At 42.1% G+C, this 21,615-nt stretch overlaps 3 gene segments (V, D, J or C); all 3 read left to right on the top strand.

The window, feature by feature from the left end:
* Positions 1-2,829: 2,829 nt before the first annotated feature.
* On the top strand, positions 2,830-3,490 carry LOC122928132. The segment is given in 2 exon segments: positions 2,830-2,960; positions 3,120-3,490. Coding segments are annotated over 2 exon segments (432 nt in total).
* Positions 3,491-9,682: 6,192 nt separating this feature from the next.
* Positions 9,683-10,395, top strand: LOC122923732. The segment is given in 2 exon segments: positions 9,683-9,761; positions 9,903-10,395. Coding segments are annotated over 2 exon segments (411 nt in total).
* A 9,190-nt stretch (positions 10,396-19,585) lies between these two features.
* On the top strand, positions 19,586-20,598 carry LOC122928131. The segment is given in 3 exon segments: positions 19,586-19,878; positions 20,062-20,351; positions 20,491-20,598. Coding segments are annotated over 3 exon segments (459 nt in total).
* The last annotated feature ends 1,017 nt before the right edge of the window (positions 20,599-21,615 follow it).

Below are 21,615 nucleotides of genomic sequence, written 5' to 3'. Positions count from 1 at the left end.
GACATCACAGGGCTGGCTGCTGATTAGCTGCATGCAGGTATGTCAATCTGGGTGATCCCGCCTTCTCTGAGTTCCTTGCCCCATGTTTTCACACGTGCAGTAGTCATTTTAGGAAATTTTTCCTGAAATTCGGATTGAATTCCACTTCGTCAGCTTCAATTCGCTCATCTCTATATATAACCTCCATTTTTAAACTGAGCGCCTCTGTTCACATGGCTTATTGTTTCATGGTCCAGGGTATTTGAGGTCCTGGTAGTGGCATTATTTACAGAGAGCTGCTGATTTTCTGGAGGAGACATAACTGTGGCAGAACCAGTAGTTCCAGAAGGTCCCCTTCATGGTGGGTTTTCTTCTTGGTCATTTTCTTCTATACTATATATATTAGATTACCTCCCTATTTTTACATAGTTTTAATATATATATATATATATATATATATATATATATATATTATTTTTTATTTTATTTTTTTAATTTATATTCATATATATGTGTGCATGAATCAATATAATATCTGGCCAATTTGAAAATATTTCTAAAATCGGACTCATAATCCACTACAATACCCTGAGGCGCAAAACTGGTGTTTTCTTATTTATTTATTTGATAATATCTTTTTCTCTTTTTTCTTTTTTTATTGCTTTGAACCTTGTGAGAATGGGTAGACTTCTAGCCATCTGCAGGCCTTTCAGCCTCAGCTTTCTGTATTGGGGTCCACTACATTGTAATAATTCCTGTGTAGCTGTGTAGTTCCTATGCCGACTACTGGCACTGCAGATACTCAGGAACAGCCAGGGGTGTAGCTATATGGGAAGCAGGGGAAGCAGCTGCTATGAGACCCAAACTCAGAAGGGGCCCTCCCAGGAGGAGGGCAAAAAGATTTTTATTCACAGGGCAAAGACATTATATACAGTGGCAGTATATACAGTAACAAGGAATACAGAATATAGCCTGGTCTGAGAGACCGATCTTGACTAGCCACAAGACTAGGGGGTGCACAAGAAGAAGGGGATGCGAAGAAGTTGCTAGCAGGGGAGTGGAGCCAGTCAAAAATTTGCTGTGGGGACTAGTCATTTCTAGTTACGCCACTGGGATAGGCCACCAGTATTAAAATCCTGGTATATCGTTTTGAAGGCTATGTACACCTTTGGGGGTAATTCTTTTTTTTATTATTACATTGTACACTGAATTTTCTCTCTATTCCATCAGACAGCTCAGCTGATGGCCCCTTATCTCTGATCTCTGACCTTTTAAACACTCATTATAGCTCAGTTTTTTACCTTACTGATAATAATGTGGCTTAAATAAGTTTTATGACCTTTTAGTAATTTAGAGATAAGGTTTATTAGATAACTGGCACAAAGTGAAAGTAAAACACAGGATTCATACAGTTAGACAAACAGTTAACTCTTTGTGACAGAACGGCTCAATATTTTTAATAAAGACAAATTTAAAAAAAATATTTTTAGCCCAAAATGATCTTTAAAAAATGCCCCAGAAGGTGTACATAGCCTTTAAGGGTCAAAGCATATTTGGGACCTACATCAAACAGATGCCATATACATTGTCACTGTATATCAGTGGGGCCATTAATGCAGCAGAGTGCAATAAAAAGAATCATAACGCCTAATATTCTGAACACTGGACAAGTTCTTCTCTAGGAGGGCTGAATTCATTGATTTTAGAGGAAACCTTGCCCCATTAAATGCCACCTCACTGAGAACCAAGCAGCCACAATATGATGGACAATATTTTATGCTCCATTTTATATACCGTATTATGGACCAAAATACACCTACTGGTGCATAATATCAAATCTGTTTTATCTTTTCTTAATAAATACACAACTGGGTGTCAGAGTTGCCAAATGTCCAGAAATTCCCGGCAAGTCTGTAAAAATGCGGGGCACTTTTTTCCAGTGTCCCAAAAAAATAGTTGTGTCTGTGGCTGTAGTTGAGCAGACAGCATTGTGATTTTAATTATCATTTCTCAGCTAACAGTGATGGTAATGAGTTCATATCAGTTTATTGCCCTAAAGCCATGTATTACTTATTATCGTTATGGTTTTCCAGTTTGTCTGTAAAAGTGGGTAAGTTGTCCAGTATAAAGAAAGTTCAAGTTGCCAACACTCCCTGTGTCAACAACAGGGCAAGTCCTCCTACACGGCCTGCCACAGTCCAATCAGCACTGGCAGGGTCAAAGTCTGTAGGGAATGACTGGTATCAATTTATTCGTTTATTCATGTTTCCAAGAGGGATAACTGAGGAACTACAGAGCATATTTATTTACTATAACAGTCACTGATGTTGTTCCTGTGTTTTCTTAACATACAGTTTCTGAAAAAAATGGAAATCAAAACTAAAAATTCAACTGATTTCATAATAGTAGTAAATGATGTATGTGATGATTAACTGGATGTATCATATTTTTATACACAAATTACTATTATTATTATATACACTTTACAGACATTAGCATCACGCTGTCCCCAATGGGGCTCACAATCTAAGTTCCCTTTCAGTATATCTTTGGAGTGTGGGAGGAAACCGGAGAACCCAGAGGAAACCCACGCAAACACGGGGAGAACATACAAACTCCATGCAGATGTCAGAATGATGAGAAGAGTAGTGGTACAGATGCAGCCGAGCTAAACTTGATGGCTAGTTCGTTAAGAAAGGAATGGCAAGAGGATGTTAACTGACTTGTCAATGGATTTCAATGGCTTTTATCATGATATAATCGAGATACCACTGTGCTATGTGTTATCAGAGTCAATTTTAGCTCGGCTACATCTGTATGTGTCATGTGACATGACAGGAAAGACTGAGGTGCGGTGTGTGGTAAATGTCACCTCTCCTCAGACACCTGATGATACAAGGCGCAGGGCACACAGCACACCATGATGTGGACTACTAGCAGGACTATCCTTCCAGGACTCTTACTAGTCACTATCATTACAGGTGAGGGCAATGTATCCTTATTAAATCATAGTACAATCCAATTGTCAGATATATTCTGTAGGTATATATATTATATACAGGACATAAACAGAATTCATGTCATGTTACCAAAAATAGGTTGTCGTAAACAGGAGTATGTCCCATTTTTGTGTTTTCCAGATGTGCAGTCAGATTTTCAGGTGTCACAGGATCCAGAACTTCACATTACAGAAGACCAAGATGTCTCCCTGAAATGTACTCACACAATAACAACTTACCAGATTCTGGTCTGGTACAAGCAACTCCCTGGACTCGGACTGGACATCTGTGCTTATGGTATAGATACACCTACTAACCTGCACTCCAGATACTCTATGACCATGGAGAGAAGCTCTCTAAGTACTCAGCTTCATATAAAGAATGTGAGGGGGGAGGACACAGCCGTGTATTACTGTGCAGTGAGAGACACAGTGACACCGACATACTGCAGCTCTGTACAAGAAGCAACAACCCTTCACACAGCGTGCACACATAAAAAGTATAACCTATAAAGTATGCAATAATAAGCAACCAGAATGTGCAACATTTAACTCCTTCCTTTCAGACAGTCTAATTTTGCAAATCTGACATGTGTCCCTTTACTGCATGCGGTAATAACTTTGGCAATGTTTTACTTATCCAAGCAATGCTGAGACAGTGTTTTTCTTGACACATGGTGCTTCATTTTAGTGGTAAATTTGGGCCGATATGTTTTACCTTTATTTATAAAAAAAAAAAACAACGTACAGAACATTTGACAAAATTATCAATTTTCAAAATTTGATTTCCTCTGCATATAAGACAAATAAGTTTACTTTATGTTGGAATCATATTGTAAATGCCATTTTATTTTTTAGGACGTTAGAGGGCTTAGAATTGTAGAATCAATTTTTCAAATTTTTAAGAAAATTTCCAAAGCCGACTTTTTTAAGGACCAGTTCAGTTATGAAGTGACTTTGAGGGGCTTACATAGTAGAAACCACCCATAAATAACCCCAATTTAGAAACTACATCTTCAGCAACCCAGGGGGAAGGCAAGGATTGGAGGAGTGGTGGTGGTGGTAGTACTCACAGTTCACACTGGCTAGTTACACTCTGGTGCTCCCTAAGGCCTCATGCACACGTTTTGCAGTCCGCAATTTGCAGATCTGCAAAATACAGGCACCAGCCATCTGCATTCCGCAGTTTGCAAAACGTATCGTCCATCCCTAAACAGAGCAGTCTTGTCCTTGTCTGTTATATGGACAAGAATGGGGCAAGGTCTAATTTTCTTGTGGGGCCACGCAATGGACGTGCAGATGTGGACAGCACATGGAGTGCTGTCCGCATCTTTTCCAGCCCCATTTTAGTTAATTAAGTAACCTTCAAAAAATGAGTCTCAGATGCGAACCGTCGTGTGCATGAGGCCTAAGGCTGTACAGTGACTGGAGGGCATACCTTTTTTTCCCTTGGGGCATACCTTAGTGTTTTGTCTTTATTTACTGGATTGATGGCAGGGGTAGTAGTACATATAGCAGCAAAAGGAACAGTTTAAAAATAGATCACAGCATAGTCTCCTCCCTATAGCTGTGTCTGAGCAGCAACAACAATATTAAGCCGGCAAGTTTTGTGGCTCCAGATAAGATGGAGGAGGCCATTAGACACTTGGTGCAAAGTAATGAGGAGGCTACTCGGAGACATGAGGAAGCCCTGAGAGACCAGCGGCAGTTGAATAGTCTACTGGCCCAGCAACTGGCGACTATGCAGGAGTACATGTGTGTGTTACAACAACAAGCCGTCCCGGGGGGACCACAATCCTACCTGCTGCCCGGGATAAAGTGAGCTTAGAGTTAAGAAAGATGGGCCCCGAGGATGATATCGAGGCGTTCCTGATGGTCTTCGAACGCACTGCGGAACAGGAAAGGTTACCGGCAGAACAGTGGGCCGAAGTAGTGGCGACATTTTTTGTGGGAGACGCACAAAAGGCCAGCTTCGACCTCAGTCAGGAGGAAGCCGGGAGCTATGAGAGGCTGAAGGGGGAGGTGTTGGCTCGTCTTGGGGTTAATACCTATGTGCGTGCACATCGAGTCTACCAGTGGGATTTCTCAGAGTCCCGGCCTGCTCGGTCCCAGGCCTATGACCTGTTACACCTCGCAAAAAAATGGCTGCAGCCTGAGACATTGAGCCCCTCGCAGATGGTGGAACGGGTGGTGGTGGATCATTTGGTGCGTACCCTCCCAAGAGCAATACAGCGCTGGGTGGGACAAGGTGATCCAGGCACCCTGGATCAAGTTGTTGGCCTAGTCGAGAGATACATGGCAACCCAGGACTTGGTCCGAGAGTCCGCCTTCCTGCAAAAGCCGCGTTCACTCTCCCTGCCACAAAGGGGACCTGAGAAGGGGGCTCAACCGCTTAAGGGGGGGAAGGTGATTTCCACTCCTGGGAGGCCAAACCTGGGGAGACGAGAGGCCCCGGAGATTAGATGTTGGCACTGTCAGGGCCTGGGACACATTGCTGCCAACTGCCCGAGAAATTGGTCATTATTTCTTGGTAGCCTGTGCTGACCGGGTCAATTAACTTCTTAGGTGTTTAGATCAGCAGGCCCTTGCTCCTAATGTTTCACACGGTCTGGTCAGCTGTAGGCCCTCACCTCCAATGTTTCATACATCTGCTCAGCTGTAGGCCCTCAATACAATGTTTTTATGGGGTTTGCTCACCTTCAGGCCCTCACCTCCAATGTTTCATATGTCTGCTCAGCTGTAGGCCTTCACTACAATGTTTTATGGGGTTCGCTCACCTGTAGGCCCTCACCTCCAATGTTTCATACGGTCTGCTCAGCTGTAGGCCCTCACCTCCAATATTTTATACGGTCTGCTCAGCTGTAGGCCCTCACTACAATGTTTTATGGGGTTTGCTCACCTTCAGGCCCTCACCTCCAATGTTTCATACGGTCTGCTCAGCTGTAGGCCCTCACCTCCAATATTTCATATGTCTGCTCAGCTGTAGGCCCTCACCTCCAATGTTTCATACGGTCTGCTCAGCTGTAGGCCCTCACCTCCAATATTTCATACGGTCTGCTCAGCTGTAGGCCCTCACTACAATGTTTTATGGGGTTTGCTCACCTTCAGGCCCTCACCTCCAATGTTTCATAAGGTCTGCTCAGCTGTAGGCCCTCACCTCCAATGTTTTATACGGTCTGCTCACCTGCAGGCCCTCACCTACAATTTTTTTGGGGGTCAGCTGACATGGTATATTATTTTCTATGTTTCAGGCTTGGAAGGAAACATAATTTGGTTTTCTTCAGTGGTGAATCTTTCACGCATGTGTTTTTTTTACAGGATTCTGGTTTTTATATAGTGGCACAGGGGTAAAAATGTCAATGTTTTTTTTTTTTTTTTTTAATATGCCAGGCTTGACTCCATTTTCTCCTCTCTCCTTTGCAATTGCTTTTTCAGGAGATATTAGACCCTTTCACATTTGGGGCCTGGAGGAATTACAATTGTATTCCTTTTTTTCATTGTATGTGCCACTTTCCCTAGATCTTCTTTTGGGGTATACAATAGAATACCAAGATAGTCAGATAGCAACTAGTAATTGTGGTACAGTTCCATAATGTAACAAATGCTGACCGCCATTCCCTGCACTAACTCTGCTATGTGACGCTCTCTGGAACCCAAAGGAACACTAAAATTAGAAATTGGTCATTCTTTCTTGGTAGCCTGTGCTGAGCGCCATTCCCTGCGCTAACTATGCTATGTGACATTCTCTAAAACCCAAAGGAACATTACGATTAGAAATTGGTCATGCTTTCTTGGTAGCCTGCGCTGACCGGGTTAATTAACTTCTTAGGTGTTTAGATCAGCAGGTCATTGCTCCTAAATTTTTTGAGGGTCACTAGCAGGCCATCAATGATAATTTTTAAAGGGTGTATGATGCCCTCCTTTATGTGTAATAAAGGGTGCATTGTAGTGCCAGTTCCTTGTAATTTTTGGCAGCCCTTTCACTTAGTGCATAGGCTTTATGAGTGTAGGAGTCCCATTACCTAAACAATTGTAGCACCATGTGAATGAGGCTCTCCTTTATGTGATATACAGGCTGTATCTCTTCTTCCTTGTAATTTTTGCGAGCACTTACACTGTATATACAATTGAATCTACAGGAAAGAATGTTTCCTAACAATTTTTCCTCTAAAAAGGATTTTTATTTTGTGGGGGCGGGGTTTTGGGCATTTTTTGTCAGTCTGTAAAATTGGTGTACAACTCGGACAACATGGTTCCCAGCAGCGACATTGGTGTCCAAGATACATCCAGACATGGTCCCCCTGCTGTTCCTGATCGATTTCAGAGGTGTTTTCATCCGAGCAGGGGGTGCCTGGTCGCCTCCCATTGACTTCCATTATACTCGGGTGCTCGGCCGAGCGCACGAATATCGCGATTTGTTCGGACCGAACACACAAACAATTTGGTGCTCGCTCATCACTACTAGAGAGCATTTGGATGATCCAGAAGAGGCTTGTGAGAATGTCATTTGGTCAGATGAAACCAAAGTAGAACTTTTTTGTAAAAACTCAATTTGTCGTGTTTGGAGGAGAAAGAATGCTGAGTTGCATCCAAAGAACACCATACCTACTATGAAGCATGGGGGTGGAAACATCATGCGTTGGGGCTGTTTTTCTGCAAAGGGACCAGGACGACTGATCTGTGTAAAGGAAAGAATGAATGGGGAAATGTATTGTGAGATTTTGAGTGAAAACCTCCATCCATCAGCAGGGGCATTGAAGATGAAACGTGGCTGGGTCTTTCAGCATGCCAATGATTCCAAACACACTGCCCGGGCAACAAAGGAGTGGCTTCGTAAGAAGCATTTGAAGGTCCTGGAGTGGCCTAGCCGGTCTCCAGATCTCAACCCCATAGAAACCTTTGGAGGAAGTTGAAAGTCTGTGTTGCCCAGCGACAGCCCCAAAACATCACTGCTCTAAAGGAGATCTTCATGGAGGAATGGGCCAAAATACCTGCAACAGTGTGGAAAACCTTGTGAAGACTTACAGAAAACGTTTGACCTCTGTCATTTCCAACAAAGGGTATATAACAAAGTATTGAGATGAACTTTTGTTATTGACCAAATACTTATTTTCCACCATAATTTGCAAATAAATTATTTTAAAATCAGACAATGTGATTTTCTGGATTTTTTTTTCTCATTATGTCTCTCATAGTTGAGGTATACCTATGATGAAAATTACAGACCTCTCTCATCTTTTTAAGTGGGAGAACTTACACAATTGGTGGCTGACTAAAGACTTTTTTGCCCCATTGTATTTGGAAACCATATTACGTCCAGCCTTAATCCTAGCTTCATCTGAGCAATGTTTTGGACTTTGACATTATGTAGAATTGAAACTGAATTTTGGTGTAATATCTAACTTGACATGGTGAGGATCAGAGGCATAATCAGAAGTTGAATAGGATTCCTGGTGGCTTTATAAGAGGAGTGGGCCATAATGAAAACATGTCAAGTTTTATATAAAGGTGTCTAATCCTCAAATCTAAATAAATGTTGGGAAGCCATCAGGGGATAATGTAGGACAAAATGATAACCCATTTGACAACAGGCTAACCTCATTCTTCCCTATCTAAAACATGGCTGGATAGATTAAATCAGATCATTTATTATCAGCCATGGATTAACAACATCCTGTTTGGACAATTTAGGTGTTTACAAAAAAAAAAAAATTGCTCAGGTGAAGTTAAGGTTTAGTTTTTGTTTCTGCTCTTTACCCCTTTCAATATACTAGTTTGCTGTAAGGGAATGAGAGCATTGTGGTTTATATTCAGAGGCTGTAAATCCACACATACATATATGTGTGTACAACTGTATCATTCTAAAAGGAAGGCCATCTAAGCTGCATACATCCACAGCAGCTGTACAAACATCTGCTAGTTTTTAACAATGGGGGAAATGTACAAAGATAAATGTGCCAAAATTCTGGAGTACGCAAATTACAGATTTATTCTGTCTGTCTATTTATCAAAGACCAGCATTTTCCACCAGTTTTTTATATCCCCTGCACTACCGGAGGATGCTCTAATTTATGTTGAGGTGTAGGCCTTATCATACCCGTAAATAAGGTGCATCCTCCGGCAGATTAACCCCTACTCCAATCCCTAGCTGAAAGCCATCAGTCTGCAGCATATTTATAACAGTGTCTGACAATGTAGAATAAACTTGTTGCATCTGTTGTCTACCGTAGCTTTCCACCATTAGATGGCATACTTTGTGTGAAATTTTGGCTAACACTTTTGTGATAGAATACAACCATTTTCTGCTAAGCCACATCTCTTGACTGCAAGTCTTCTAAAATATCTAAATGTGAAGCAGGATTCTGGAGTACAGAATGGAATATAGAATGATCACATTTTATGTACGTCAGTTGAAAACCATTTAGGAGAACATTTAAGAGAGAACAATGATACATTTTTAGGCGGTGTGAAAAGTTACACTAGTTCTGTATTCAGGAGGAACTTCCAAATGAAGACAAAATAGAGACGTGAAATAATCTTCCTAGAATAGCTATAACCTTCCTATAACCATCCGTGTCTATTTATATATATAGCATCACAATGATGAGGAGAGTAGTGGTCTGTGTCATGTGACATGACAGGAAAGACTGAGGTGCGGTGTGTGGTAAATGTCACATCTCCTCAGACTCCTGATGATACAAGGCGCAGGGCACACAGCACACCATGATGTGGACTACTAGCAGGACTATCCTTCCAGGACTCTTACTAGTGACTCTTCTTACAGGTAGGAATATTTGTCAGACAAACATACTGTATATTTTACCCAACATCCACAAAAAATGAACACTTTAAAATAAATATATGTCTTAGATATAAAATTAATTCTCATAACTAGTGATATTTTCCATTATTTTGTGTTTTCCAGATGTACAATCAAATTCTCAGGTGTCACAGGATCCAGGACTTCACATTACAGAAGACCAAGATGTCTCCCTGAAATGTACTCACACAATAACAGGTTACAGGCTACTGGTCTGGTACAAGCAACTCCCTGGACTCGGACTGGAGATCTGTGCTTATGGTGTAGATACACCTAACAACCTGCACTCCAAATACTCAATGACCATGGACAGAAAATCCTCCACCACCCAGCTTCATATAAAGAATGTGAAGGGGGAGGACACAGCCGTGTATTACTGTGCAGTGAGAGACACAGTGACACCGACACACTGCAGCTCTGTACAAGAATCAAACGGCCACAATATAGGACATTAAGTATATGCATCAAGCTTTGGCTGTAGGATATTTTTTAAGTGAAGTGTCTATGTGGGAGAAATACTCAGCAAAATGTGTCAAATATCATAGATGTGAAATACACCGAGTGGATTATGTTTTTACATAATTTTTACTACCTTAAATCCAACCAAGGGCAATATTTGCTTACAGTTTGTACGTTCTGTTCACACATAGCTGCCAACATTTTTTTCCGCCCCCCTATGGATACTTTGGTGTTAACTTTTTTTAGGTTATCAGGATGTGACTTGTTATGATCTGTTGCTTCTTATGAGTCATGGTTTGTCAGACTTTTTTTTTCTAGAATATTCCTGTGTGTTGTCCTCACTGTAAGGGCTCATGCACACGACAGTATTTTGCGTTCAGTATACTGTCCGTTTTTTTAGTTCAGTATGCGGTACATATACTGAACCCTTAATTTCAATGTTCACCAAAATAAGAAGTGTCTCCGTGTGCATTCCGTTTCAGTATTTCCATATTTCGGTACCGTGAAAAGATAGAACATGTCCTATTCTTGTCCGCAAATCACGGTGCTTAGCTCCATTGAAGTCAATGGGTCCGCAAAAAAACCGGAACACATACCGAAATGCATCCGTATGTCTTCCCTATCTGTTCCGTTTTTGCTGAACCATCTATTGAAAATGTTATGCCAAGCCCAATTTTTTCTATGTAATTATTGTATACTGTATATGGCATACGTAAAAACGGACCGGAAAAACGGAAAGGAAACGGAAACACAACGGAAACAAAAAACTGAACAACGGACCCGTAAAAAATGGACTGCAAAACACTGAAAAAGCCATACTGTCGTGTGCATGAGCCCTAAGGAACTCATAGTGAGGACAGTACAGAGCAGTGATGGCAAACCTTTTAGAGACCGAGTGCCCCAACTGCAACCTAAAACCCACTTATTTATCGCAAAGTGGCAACACGGCAATGTAACCTGAATACTACAGTCTAATGTAGTATATCTTCCATGTACTTTATCATTTAGCTATAATAGCCTGCCTACATTCAATGCGCTGCCTGTGCTGTTCAAACATCTAAGGCAATTTGGTACTCCATAGACTTTTTCCAGAGTGCGGGTGCCCACAGAGATGGCTCTGAGTGCCGCCTCTGGTACCCGTGCCATAGGTTCGCCATCACTGGTATAGAGGGAGATGATTGCCTGTAACAGAGATTTCAGATGCTATTTGTTGTTAAAGTTACAGCTTTTATAAAGCTTGCATAACCAACCCCTTTAATCCACACTAGACCCAAAACTCAGACCTCAGTACTCAGACCCCATAATACAACCCCAATATTCAGACACCATAAAACAAACCTCATACCCCAATATTCATACCTCAATCCCAAAAAATCGGTTTTCAGACAAAACCCTATCATTTAACCCTAGACCGGAGAGCAGCCCTTAGATTGAACATGTAAAACCCAGATCAGACCCCTTTAATCATTCACCTCTCCATAGTCCCGGCTACTCTTGCACCTCCTCTCAGCTCTCAAAACCAAAGATGATTCAGGAGTGAGTAATTAATATCAACTATTGACTATTGGTTCATTCAATACAATACAAAATGGCACATTTGAATAGAACTGAAGTGAATTGCAAATATAGCGCCTGCTTGCTCGTGCAGCGACCATCATGGACCCAGCAGAGACCTGGGGCTAATCACTGCAACCATCAAATATTGCGGTCATTAAAGCCTTTAGATTCCATCATCAAGTGAGATCACGGCATCTAAAGGTTGAAAAACCTGAAAGCCTGAGCTTCTGGACTTCATACCGGCATCCCCTGGCCAATGAGGATGCCGGTTATTGTTTTCAATATGCTGGATCTCTCTGAAGAGACCCAGGGTATTGAAGCTTCAATTTGTCTTTTGGCCAGCAGGTGGCAGGCCAACATAAGAAATGAGCAATTATGTACAAATCATGGGTCTAAAAGACCCATGATTGTTCAGAATTGAAAAAAAATTATAATTGGTAAGCAGCTAGTGTCCACCCTCTAGTTCAGGGAGAATTGAGAATGGTATGTGCATCATGCTAAACTGCTAAAAATGTCAGATACAAGTGATCTAATGGTTAGATATAGCTCAATTACATATACACACATGGGAAGCTTATTCTTAAAAAATTATCTGAAAGTTTAGGTACACTTTAAAAAAATAAAATAAAATAAATGCTACCCCTACATTTTCAGACTAGGGCAAATATTTGCTGGGTTTCCCCTTAAAAAATCAACAGCCCTTTAAATTAGGATTGACTGCTACTAGGCTCACATATGTCTGGATATCCTCCCATACTCCAACACCATCGTACATGTATGATAGAAGTCATGTCTTTAAAGATGGCACACACCCCACAGCACAGTTCTAAACTGCAGACACCTAGAGAAAAGACCCAGCATGGCGATACAATATAAATATATTGCTCTGCCAAAAATGAGCCCTCACACAGCTCTGTGGAGGGAAATGTAAGGGTCCATTCACACATCTTTATGTGTTTTGCGGATCTACGGACCTGCAAATCACGGACATCGGCAATGTGGCAACTGCACATCGCTGCCCCAATAATAGAATATGCCTATTCTTGTCTGCAATTGCAAGGACATGTTCTATTTTTTTCGGGAACGGAAATGCGGACCCGGAAGTGCGGATCCGCATCTCCGGACCTGGGCAGCACATCGTGCGGCCCCATAGAAATGAATGGGTCTGCAATTCCGTTCCACAAAATGGAATTAAAAAGAAAATTTCTGTTATTATTTTTTTTATAAGTATCTAAAGAAAATGTGGTATCACTGTAATTGTACTGACACAGGGAAAGCTGTAAAAACAAAATCCATAAAACTATAGTGTTTTTTTTTTTTCCAATGTCACCCCACTTGGAATTTTTTTCCAGCTTCCCAATGTATCATATACAATGTTAAATGGTGGCATTAGAACGTACAACGTGTCCTGCACAAAACAAGCCCTCTTATGGGTATGTGAACAGAAAAAAAAGTTGTCGCCCAGGGAAGGCAGGGGGTTAAAATGAAAACTAAAAACAGCAAATTCAAGGGTCATGAAAGGATAAATATAAAACTGCTAGTATGTAAATTTAGATTTTGAGACTCATTGTGAATGAAGAGAAACTGATGTGAATGATCGCAATGTCGGTACAGCACCACAGAATATGTTGCCACTATTATAAATAAAGAATGCATTGCTAAGATAAACTATAATAGAGGAAATCAGTGCTCATTTTTGTGAAATACCTCACAAACCGTGCATACAGTGACAGGAGCTGCTCCTGTATCCAGTAATAAATGAAGGGACCGCAGTACTCTTATTACTCTGTGAAAAGTGTGGTACTATTCACCAAATATGCAACATTCAACCCATAACAGGATGTTTCCCAAGCTTTAGAACGACCAATCCACCAGTTGGCATGTCACATGTTCACTAAGTAAAGAACTAATCTGAGGGCAAACTGTTGACTGAAACCCAGATTAAAATGCTTAAACAGTTACTTAAAATGGCCAAGTTGTTTTCTTAAAGATCTGAACCTAGACATGTCCCCTTGTTCCACCACTCAACCCCTGTGACATGAGCATTTTATGCTCTGATGCTCTACCTTGCCCTGCACTGAATCGCTCAGGACAAGGGCTCTTTATGAAGATCTTGTGACATACAAGGCTCTCCATTCTTAAACTAGGTGGAAGGCTTCCGCCTAGCAGTGAGCCCGGTGATGTCACCGGTACTAATGGTTGGGCTTTAGTACTGCCCTAGCCTGTAAGATGGCTTGGGCAGCACTAAAGCCTGACCATCAGTGCCAGTGATGTCATGGAGAAGAGTGCTAGCTGGGAGCCTCCACCTAGCAGTGTAAAAATGTAAACAAAAAAGCCCTTGCCCTGTGTGATACAGAGCAGGGTAAGAGTATCAGAGCATGAAATGCTCTGATGCTCATGTCATAGGGGCTGAGAGGAGTTGGAAGGGGATTTATCTGGGTTCAGCACTGAACCTGGACTACCCCTTTGACTCTCTATTGAGCAGCGCCAGGCAAGCCCAGCATACTATATCTGGACTCCTGAGCTTGCACACTAAACTGAGCATACTCCAGCACTTGGGTTTGTTCTACAGCTGCTCAGTAGAGGTAAGTGAACCAAGGTTTTAATCAGGCACTCAGGCTGGGCAACATAAACTCAGTGAAAGATTCCCTTAAAAGATGGGCAGAAGTGCAAAAAGTGTCTAACATCACTTAAAAGCTGCCCCATTTTTAATCAATAATACTGTAGATTCCATGAAATTTACTTATTACATGGAAGTAGTGTTTCAACCTGGAATTCATCTGTGGAGACATTTTATAACCATGGGTAGCCCTTCATCCTCTACATGGTTTCTATGGGTAAGTGAACCAACTCAAAGGTAAGAGCCGTCAAGTACCAAAGAACACGTGGGACGTGTTCTAGGTACATCGGCTAGCAAACCTTTGCTCCCCCTGTACGTAAATCCTACATTATTTGTCTTAATCTGCGGCAAGCATACAAAGTGAGCTTTATTAGGAGCTGGACTATTGTCATGAATAACAAATATTTGGGCATTTATTAATACCGTCCAAATAGAGCGGAACTGCTACCATTAGAAAATACAATTTGGACATTTATTAATATTGTTGATCCAGACACAGGGCCAGCGCAACCATATAGGCGAACTAGGCGTTCGCCTAGGGCGCCGGCCTACTGAGGGCGCCCTGGTGGGCTCCCCCTGACTGGGGCTGCAGCCCTGGGCGACAGGGCGAGTGGCTCTTGAGCCGCCCCCAGCGCCATTACAGGGGGGCCAGGAGGTGGAGGTCCTTCTTAGATATGGCAGAGCAGGCATCTGCCTACCCTGATGGCAGGTGCCTGCTCTGCCAGTAAATTACCGGAGGAGAGGAGGTGAGCGGCAAGGGAGGCTGTTCTAGCAGCTCCCCACTCCTCCCTCGTGTGCCTTCTGTGATGCCGGAATATGACGTCATTCCGGCCCTGGCATACTAAACGGCGCGCTGGAGGACTGAGGAGCTGCACCACACTGGACCCCAGGGAGGTGAGTTCTTAAGTGTTTGACTGAGTGAGTGTCTGCCTGTGTATTTATGTCAGTGAGTGAGTGTATGTATGCCTGTCTGTCTTTCTGTCAGTAAATGTATGTGAGTCTGTCATTGAGTGTCTGTGTGTGTATGTCAGTGAGTGAGTGTATGTCAGTGAGTGTGTGTATGTCAGTGAGTGAGTGTATGTCAGTGAGTGTGGATGTCTGTCGGTCAGTAATTGTCTGTGTGTTTGTTAGTGAGTACATGTGTGTGTTTGTCTGCCAGTGAGTGAGTGTCTGTCAGTGAGTTCCTGTGTGTGTGTTTCAGTGGGTAGGTGTATGTCTGTCAGTGTGTGTCTGTCAATGAGTGAGTGTCTGTCTCTCTGTTAGTGAGTGTATGTGTGTCTGTCAGTCAGTGTATGTGTCTGTCAGTGAGTTTCTGTGTACGTCATTCAGTGAGTGTCTGAGTGCGTGTCTGTCAGTAAATGTCTGTCTGTCTGTCAGTGAGTGTATGTCTGTCTGTCAGTAAATTTCTGTGTAAATCATTCAGTGAGTGTCTGAGTGCGTGTCTGTCTATCAGTGTGTGTGTGTGTGTGTCTGTCAGTGAGTGAGAGACATGAGGGGGCGGCAAAAATCCTTGTACCAGCCCTGTCCAGACAGCAACACGTTTTTCAGTGGTCCCATATTATAAGGACTGAACTGACACCCTGTTATTTGTATCATTGATCCACTTGGATCTGGAAGGTTTTTTATCCAGTTATGCTGCAAATTTGAATACTCTACTGTATGGAATTGGAGGAATATAGAGATATATATATATATGCTGCTATTTGGAATCTCTATGCTGCTAATGAGTTATTTGCTGCTTATTTAATCCCTACGCTGCTAATTATTATTCTTTGTGCATGTTTATCACATTTATTTCTATTTGTGCGAGATATATTAATTGATATATTAAATAATACGTTACTCCAATTGTAAGTGTGCCTGATAATATTTTATATAATTGTATCTATTGGATTGGGTGTACCAATAGCAGTTGCACCTTTACCACACTACCCTCGGTTGAGCAACCCAATTACTCCTTATTTATAAGGATATTATTTATACATTAATGATGTGCTCCTCTCTCTTGCCTGTAAGTTCTGCAATTTGATAACAAAATGCATCCAGATGTATGACTATGGTTGCACCTCATGGGCCAGATTTATCATGACTCTGACAGCTCACTCCACTTTCACATATGGCTAAAGTCAGTTTTAGCCAAGTCAGATTTATGATCGGCCCTTTAAGACTGTAATAAATGTGGTTTGACGGTAGCAGTTTATCCGTCAGTAATCAGCTTTACAAAAGTCGCACATCTTTACGAAAAAGTCGCACGTTTTTATGAAAAAGTCGCATGTTCTATTAAAAAGTCTCATCAGATAAGCATGGTCCTCACTGGAGTGAAATTGCGACTTTTTAAATAGTCCCAATAGTAAATCTGTCTAGAGATTCATTTACATAAGAAAACACGCCCACTTTCAGAAAACTGGTGAGCATAGTGCAGAGCAGAAAAAAGTCGCAAATTTTTGCGCAGTTTAAGCGATTGCGCAAAAATTTGCGACTTTTTCACTCCATTATTCTGACTTGAGCTAATGATAAATCTGGCCCTATGTCTTTAGCTGCAATCTCCAGAATACATTTACAGCACAGACTTCTACTCTAAGGCCCCTTTCACACGGGGGAGATTTCCGCGCGGATGCGATGCGTGAGTTGAACGCATTGCACCCGCACTGAATCCCGACCCATTCATTTCTATGGGGCTGTCCACATGAGCGGTGATTTTCACGCATCACTTGTGCATTGCGTGAAAATCACAGCATGCTCTATTTTGTGCGTTTTTCATGTAACGCAGGCCCCATAGAAATGAATGGGGTTGCATGAAATTTGCAAGCATCGGCAAGCAAGTGCGGATGCAGTGCGATTTTCACGCACGGTTGCTAGGAGACGATCGGGATGGAGACCCGATCATTATTATTTTCCCTTATAACATGGTTATAAGGGAAAGTAATAGCATTCTGAATACAGACTGCATAGTAAAACAGCGCTGGAGGGGTTCAAAAAATAAATAAATAATTTAACTCACCTTAATCCACTTGATCGCGCAGCCCGGCATCTCTTCTGTGCTGTGTGCAGGAACAGGACCTGTGGTGACGTCACTACGGTCATCAGATGATCCATCACCATGGAAAAAGATCATGTGATGACCGGAGTGACGTCACCACAGGTCCTGTTACTGCACACAGCTAAGATGAAGACAGAAGGAGATGCCGGCTTCGCGATCAAGTGGACTAAGGTGAGTTAAATAATTTTTATTTATTTTTTAACCCCTCCAGCGCTATTTTACTTTGCATTCTGTATTCAGAATGCTATTATTTTCCCTTATAACCATGTTATAAGGGAAAATAATACAATCTACAGAACACCGATCCCAAGCCCGAACTTCTGTGAAGAAGTTTGCGTTTGGGTACCAAACATGCACGATTTTTCTCACGTGTGTGCAAAACGCATTACAACTTGTGTTCCCGCAACGCACCCGCACATTTTCCCGCAACGCCTGTGTGAAAGAGGCCTAAGAGAACAGGAAGATTTATGCACAAGTAAATTGTAAATTGCGGTCAGATATGAAGTGTAATGATAACTAACCATTATACTCCTTTACATTGAGACATACAAGCAATAATAATTCAATGTGTATCTATAATGTGCATTTTTATACTTGCTTTAGTCTTTTCTGAAGACAGATATGAAAAGCACCAGAGGGCGCCATACCACATGAATAGAAGTTTACCAATTTTCAATCCTCTCAAAACTAAACTTTCATCTAACATAGTCACATGTCCTGGCAGTCCTCTGGTCATCACTCTTTAACCCCTGTACAGGGATCTAAACAACTCTGCAGGTGAACCACCAGGCTGATACATCTTGGAGTAGTCTCACAGGTGTGTCAAAACAGCACAGAGTGATCAGGAAAAACAGGGACAGAATGAGGTCAGGCAGAGTATAAGCAATCCAATAAACAGTCCAAGGTCAGGGTCGGCAACTCAGGGTCAGACAGTGATGGGTCAAAACTGGGAAACAAGCAAGAGCCAGTAAACGGGCAGACAAAATAAAACAGCACACCTTATCAGGATACTAAAGTACTAGAACCTATTGCTCAGGCACCTCCCCACAAAGCAAAGTGCCTTAAGTACTCTCTGGTGGCCAGACATTGACTGGTGAAGACTAGGGTGCATGCGTTCTAGCCTTTCAAGAGCTGGAGGGAGCACATACATGTTCCCTATGGACAGAGAGAGGTCTAGCTGGCTAGTGAAAGGCTGCAGCCTATATGAAGAGCTACTGTGGCTCTTATCAATAAGGAGGCTTCAGATATTATGCCATGGCAGCCTAAAATACTGAATGGATGGCGAATGCCCCAGTAGCTCATAGTTATATTGCATTAACAATCACTTTGTAACTTTGTTGCAAATTCCATCAGATGTGAAAGGAAGAATAGTGAATGAAGAGAATCATAATGGAACATGATAAACCCTATCATAAGTCAGTGCGGTTCATAGATGCTGGGTCTGCCATGACATATCCGGCTCTGTGTCATGCATACCGTTATAAAGAAAAATGACAATGAAATGTGAACAGCATCTTAGGGTGTTTCTTGTGATGTCATGTTTTAGTGCATTGGCATACTTGTAGCACTCTGACCCCATTCAACAGTGCCCATCCATTGACTTTGGGTCCAGAGCCCTGGGGTATTTGATAATGGATTGCTCACACTATCTCAATATAACACAATCCCAGTATATGGACTTGCAAAGGTTAAACTGAATAACTGTAGTGATAAGAAGAGGAGTTGTAAATAGTGTAAATATGTCAATGATCAAACCTTCTACATATTCTGTATAGAGAAAAATATAGCTGTATGAATAATTGTCCTGACTACTAACATTAGCTATAAATCCAGGAGAAGTTTCCAAAAGTCAAATAAATACAGACACAAAATACTTTAATATGTGGGATTTTCATATTGATGGCCTATTCTTAGTACAGGTCATCAATTATCAGTGGGGATCTGACTCTAGGCACCCACACCAATCTGCTATACAAAGAGACTGCAGTGACGTCATGTTCACCAGTCACATGGCTTAGGGGCAGCTCAGTCCCATTCAAGTTAATGGGGCTGAGCCGAGATACCAAGTACAACTGCTATCTAATGGACAATACTGTGCTTTGTAAGCCGCGAGGCTGCTAGGCGCTCACCAGAACTCCAGTAAGTGCCCAAGTTTCCTCAAGCAGCTGATCATTGGGAGTGCCTATTTGAAAATCCTGGAAAACCCTTTAACAGCATCACAATGATGAGGAGAGTAGTCGTATGTGTCATGTGACATTACAGGAAAGACTGAGGTGCGGTGTGCAGTAAATGTCACCTCTCCTCAGACACCTGATGATACAAGGTGCAGGGCACACAGCACACCATGATGTGGACTACTAGCAGGACTATCCTTCCAGGACTCTTACTAGTCACCATTATTACAGGTGAGGGTGATTTCCTAATACTATTTGACTACTATTTGGTGGTAATGTTACACGTTGATTCATATTAAACAGCTAGATACATGACTAGTAAATAGTTGTTAGCTCTTATGATGTATATAATACTATAAAGAATGACCAAGATAGATCGAAATATTCTAAACAGTAAGACTTTTTCTCTCCCAGATGTGCAGGCAGATTCTCAGGTGTCACAGGATCCAGAGCTTCACATTACAGAAGACCAAGATGTCTCCCTGAAATGTACTCACACAATAACAACTTACCAGATTCTGGTCTGGTACAAGCAACTCCCTGGACTCGGACTGGACATCTGTGCTTATGGTATAGATACACCTAACAACCTGCACTCCAAATACTCTATGACCATGGAGAGAAGCTCTCTAAGTACTCAGCTTCATATAAAGAATGTGAAGGGGGAGGACACAGCCGTGTATTACTGTGCAGTGAGTGACACAGTGACACCGACACACTGCAGCTCTGTACAAGAAGCAAGCACCAGAGATGAGCGGATGGAATCTATACAAATCAAATTCATTATGAACTCCCCAAAAGGGTCTAATTTGTGCAAATCTGAAATTTTTGTTATTCATCTAGCTAGCAAGAATTGCTCAAAAATGCACTTACTATTTTAGAGAGCAAGATACAAAGAAGATGGCATCTGCCCCAATAAGGGATCATTTCTGGACCCTTTTTAAACCTTAAAACGCTTAACAGATCCAGCAATGGAGTAGGTTTTTAAACACCACTGGATACCATGCTTTTACCCATAGCCATATAAAGTATGTTGCTGTCACTCTGATATTATTAATGTTGTGTTAGCTTAACCCCTTAAGGACCGAGCCATTTTTCACCTTAAGAACCTGACTGATTTTTGCAAATCTGACATGTGTCACTTTACATATGTGGTGATAACTTTAAAACGTTTTTACTTATCCAGGCCATTCTGAGACTTTCTCGTCACATATTGTACTTCATGACAGTGGTAAATTTGAATTAAAATATTTCATTTTTATTTATAAAAAATACCAAATTTACCAAAAATGTGGAAAAATTAGTAACTTTCAAAACTTCAATTTCTCTGCTTTTAACCACCTCCGGACCGCCTAACGCACATGTGCGTTCCGGAGGTGGCAGGCTGGCGCACAGTCACGCATATACGCGTCATCTCGCGATACGCGAGATTTCCTGTGAACGCGCGCACACAGGCGCGCGCGCTCACAGGAACGGAAGGTAAGCGAGTGGATCTCCAGCATGCCAGCGGCGATCGTTCGCTGGCAGGCTGGAGATCCGAATTTTTTAACCCCTAACAGGTATATTAGACGCTGTTTTCATAACAGCGTCTAATATACCTCCTACCTGGTCCTCTGGTGGTCCCTTTTGTTAGGATCGACCACCAGAGGACTCAGGTAGGTCAGTACAGTCGCACCAAACACCACACTACACTACACCCCCCCCCCCCGTCACTTATTAACCCCTTATAAACCCCTGATCACCCATGATCACCCCATATAAACTCCCTGATCACCCCCCTGTCATTGATCACCGCCCTGTCATTGATCACCCCCCTGTCAGGCTCCGTTCAGACGTCCGTATGATTTTTACGGATCCACGGATACATGGATCGGATCCGCAAAACGCATACGGACGTCTAAATGGAGCCTTACAGGGGGGTGATCAATGACAGGCGGGTGATCACCCATATACACTCCCTGATCACCC

This window comes from Bufo gargarizans, chromosome 1, assembly GCF_014858855.1.
Source record: "Bufo gargarizans isolate SCDJY-AF-19 chromosome 1, ASM1485885v1, whole genome shotgun sequence".
NCBI lineage: Eukaryota > Metazoa > Chordata > Amphibia > Anura > Bufonidae > Bufo > Bufo gargarizans.
This window is presented reverse-complemented; position numbering and strand designations above follow the sequence as displayed.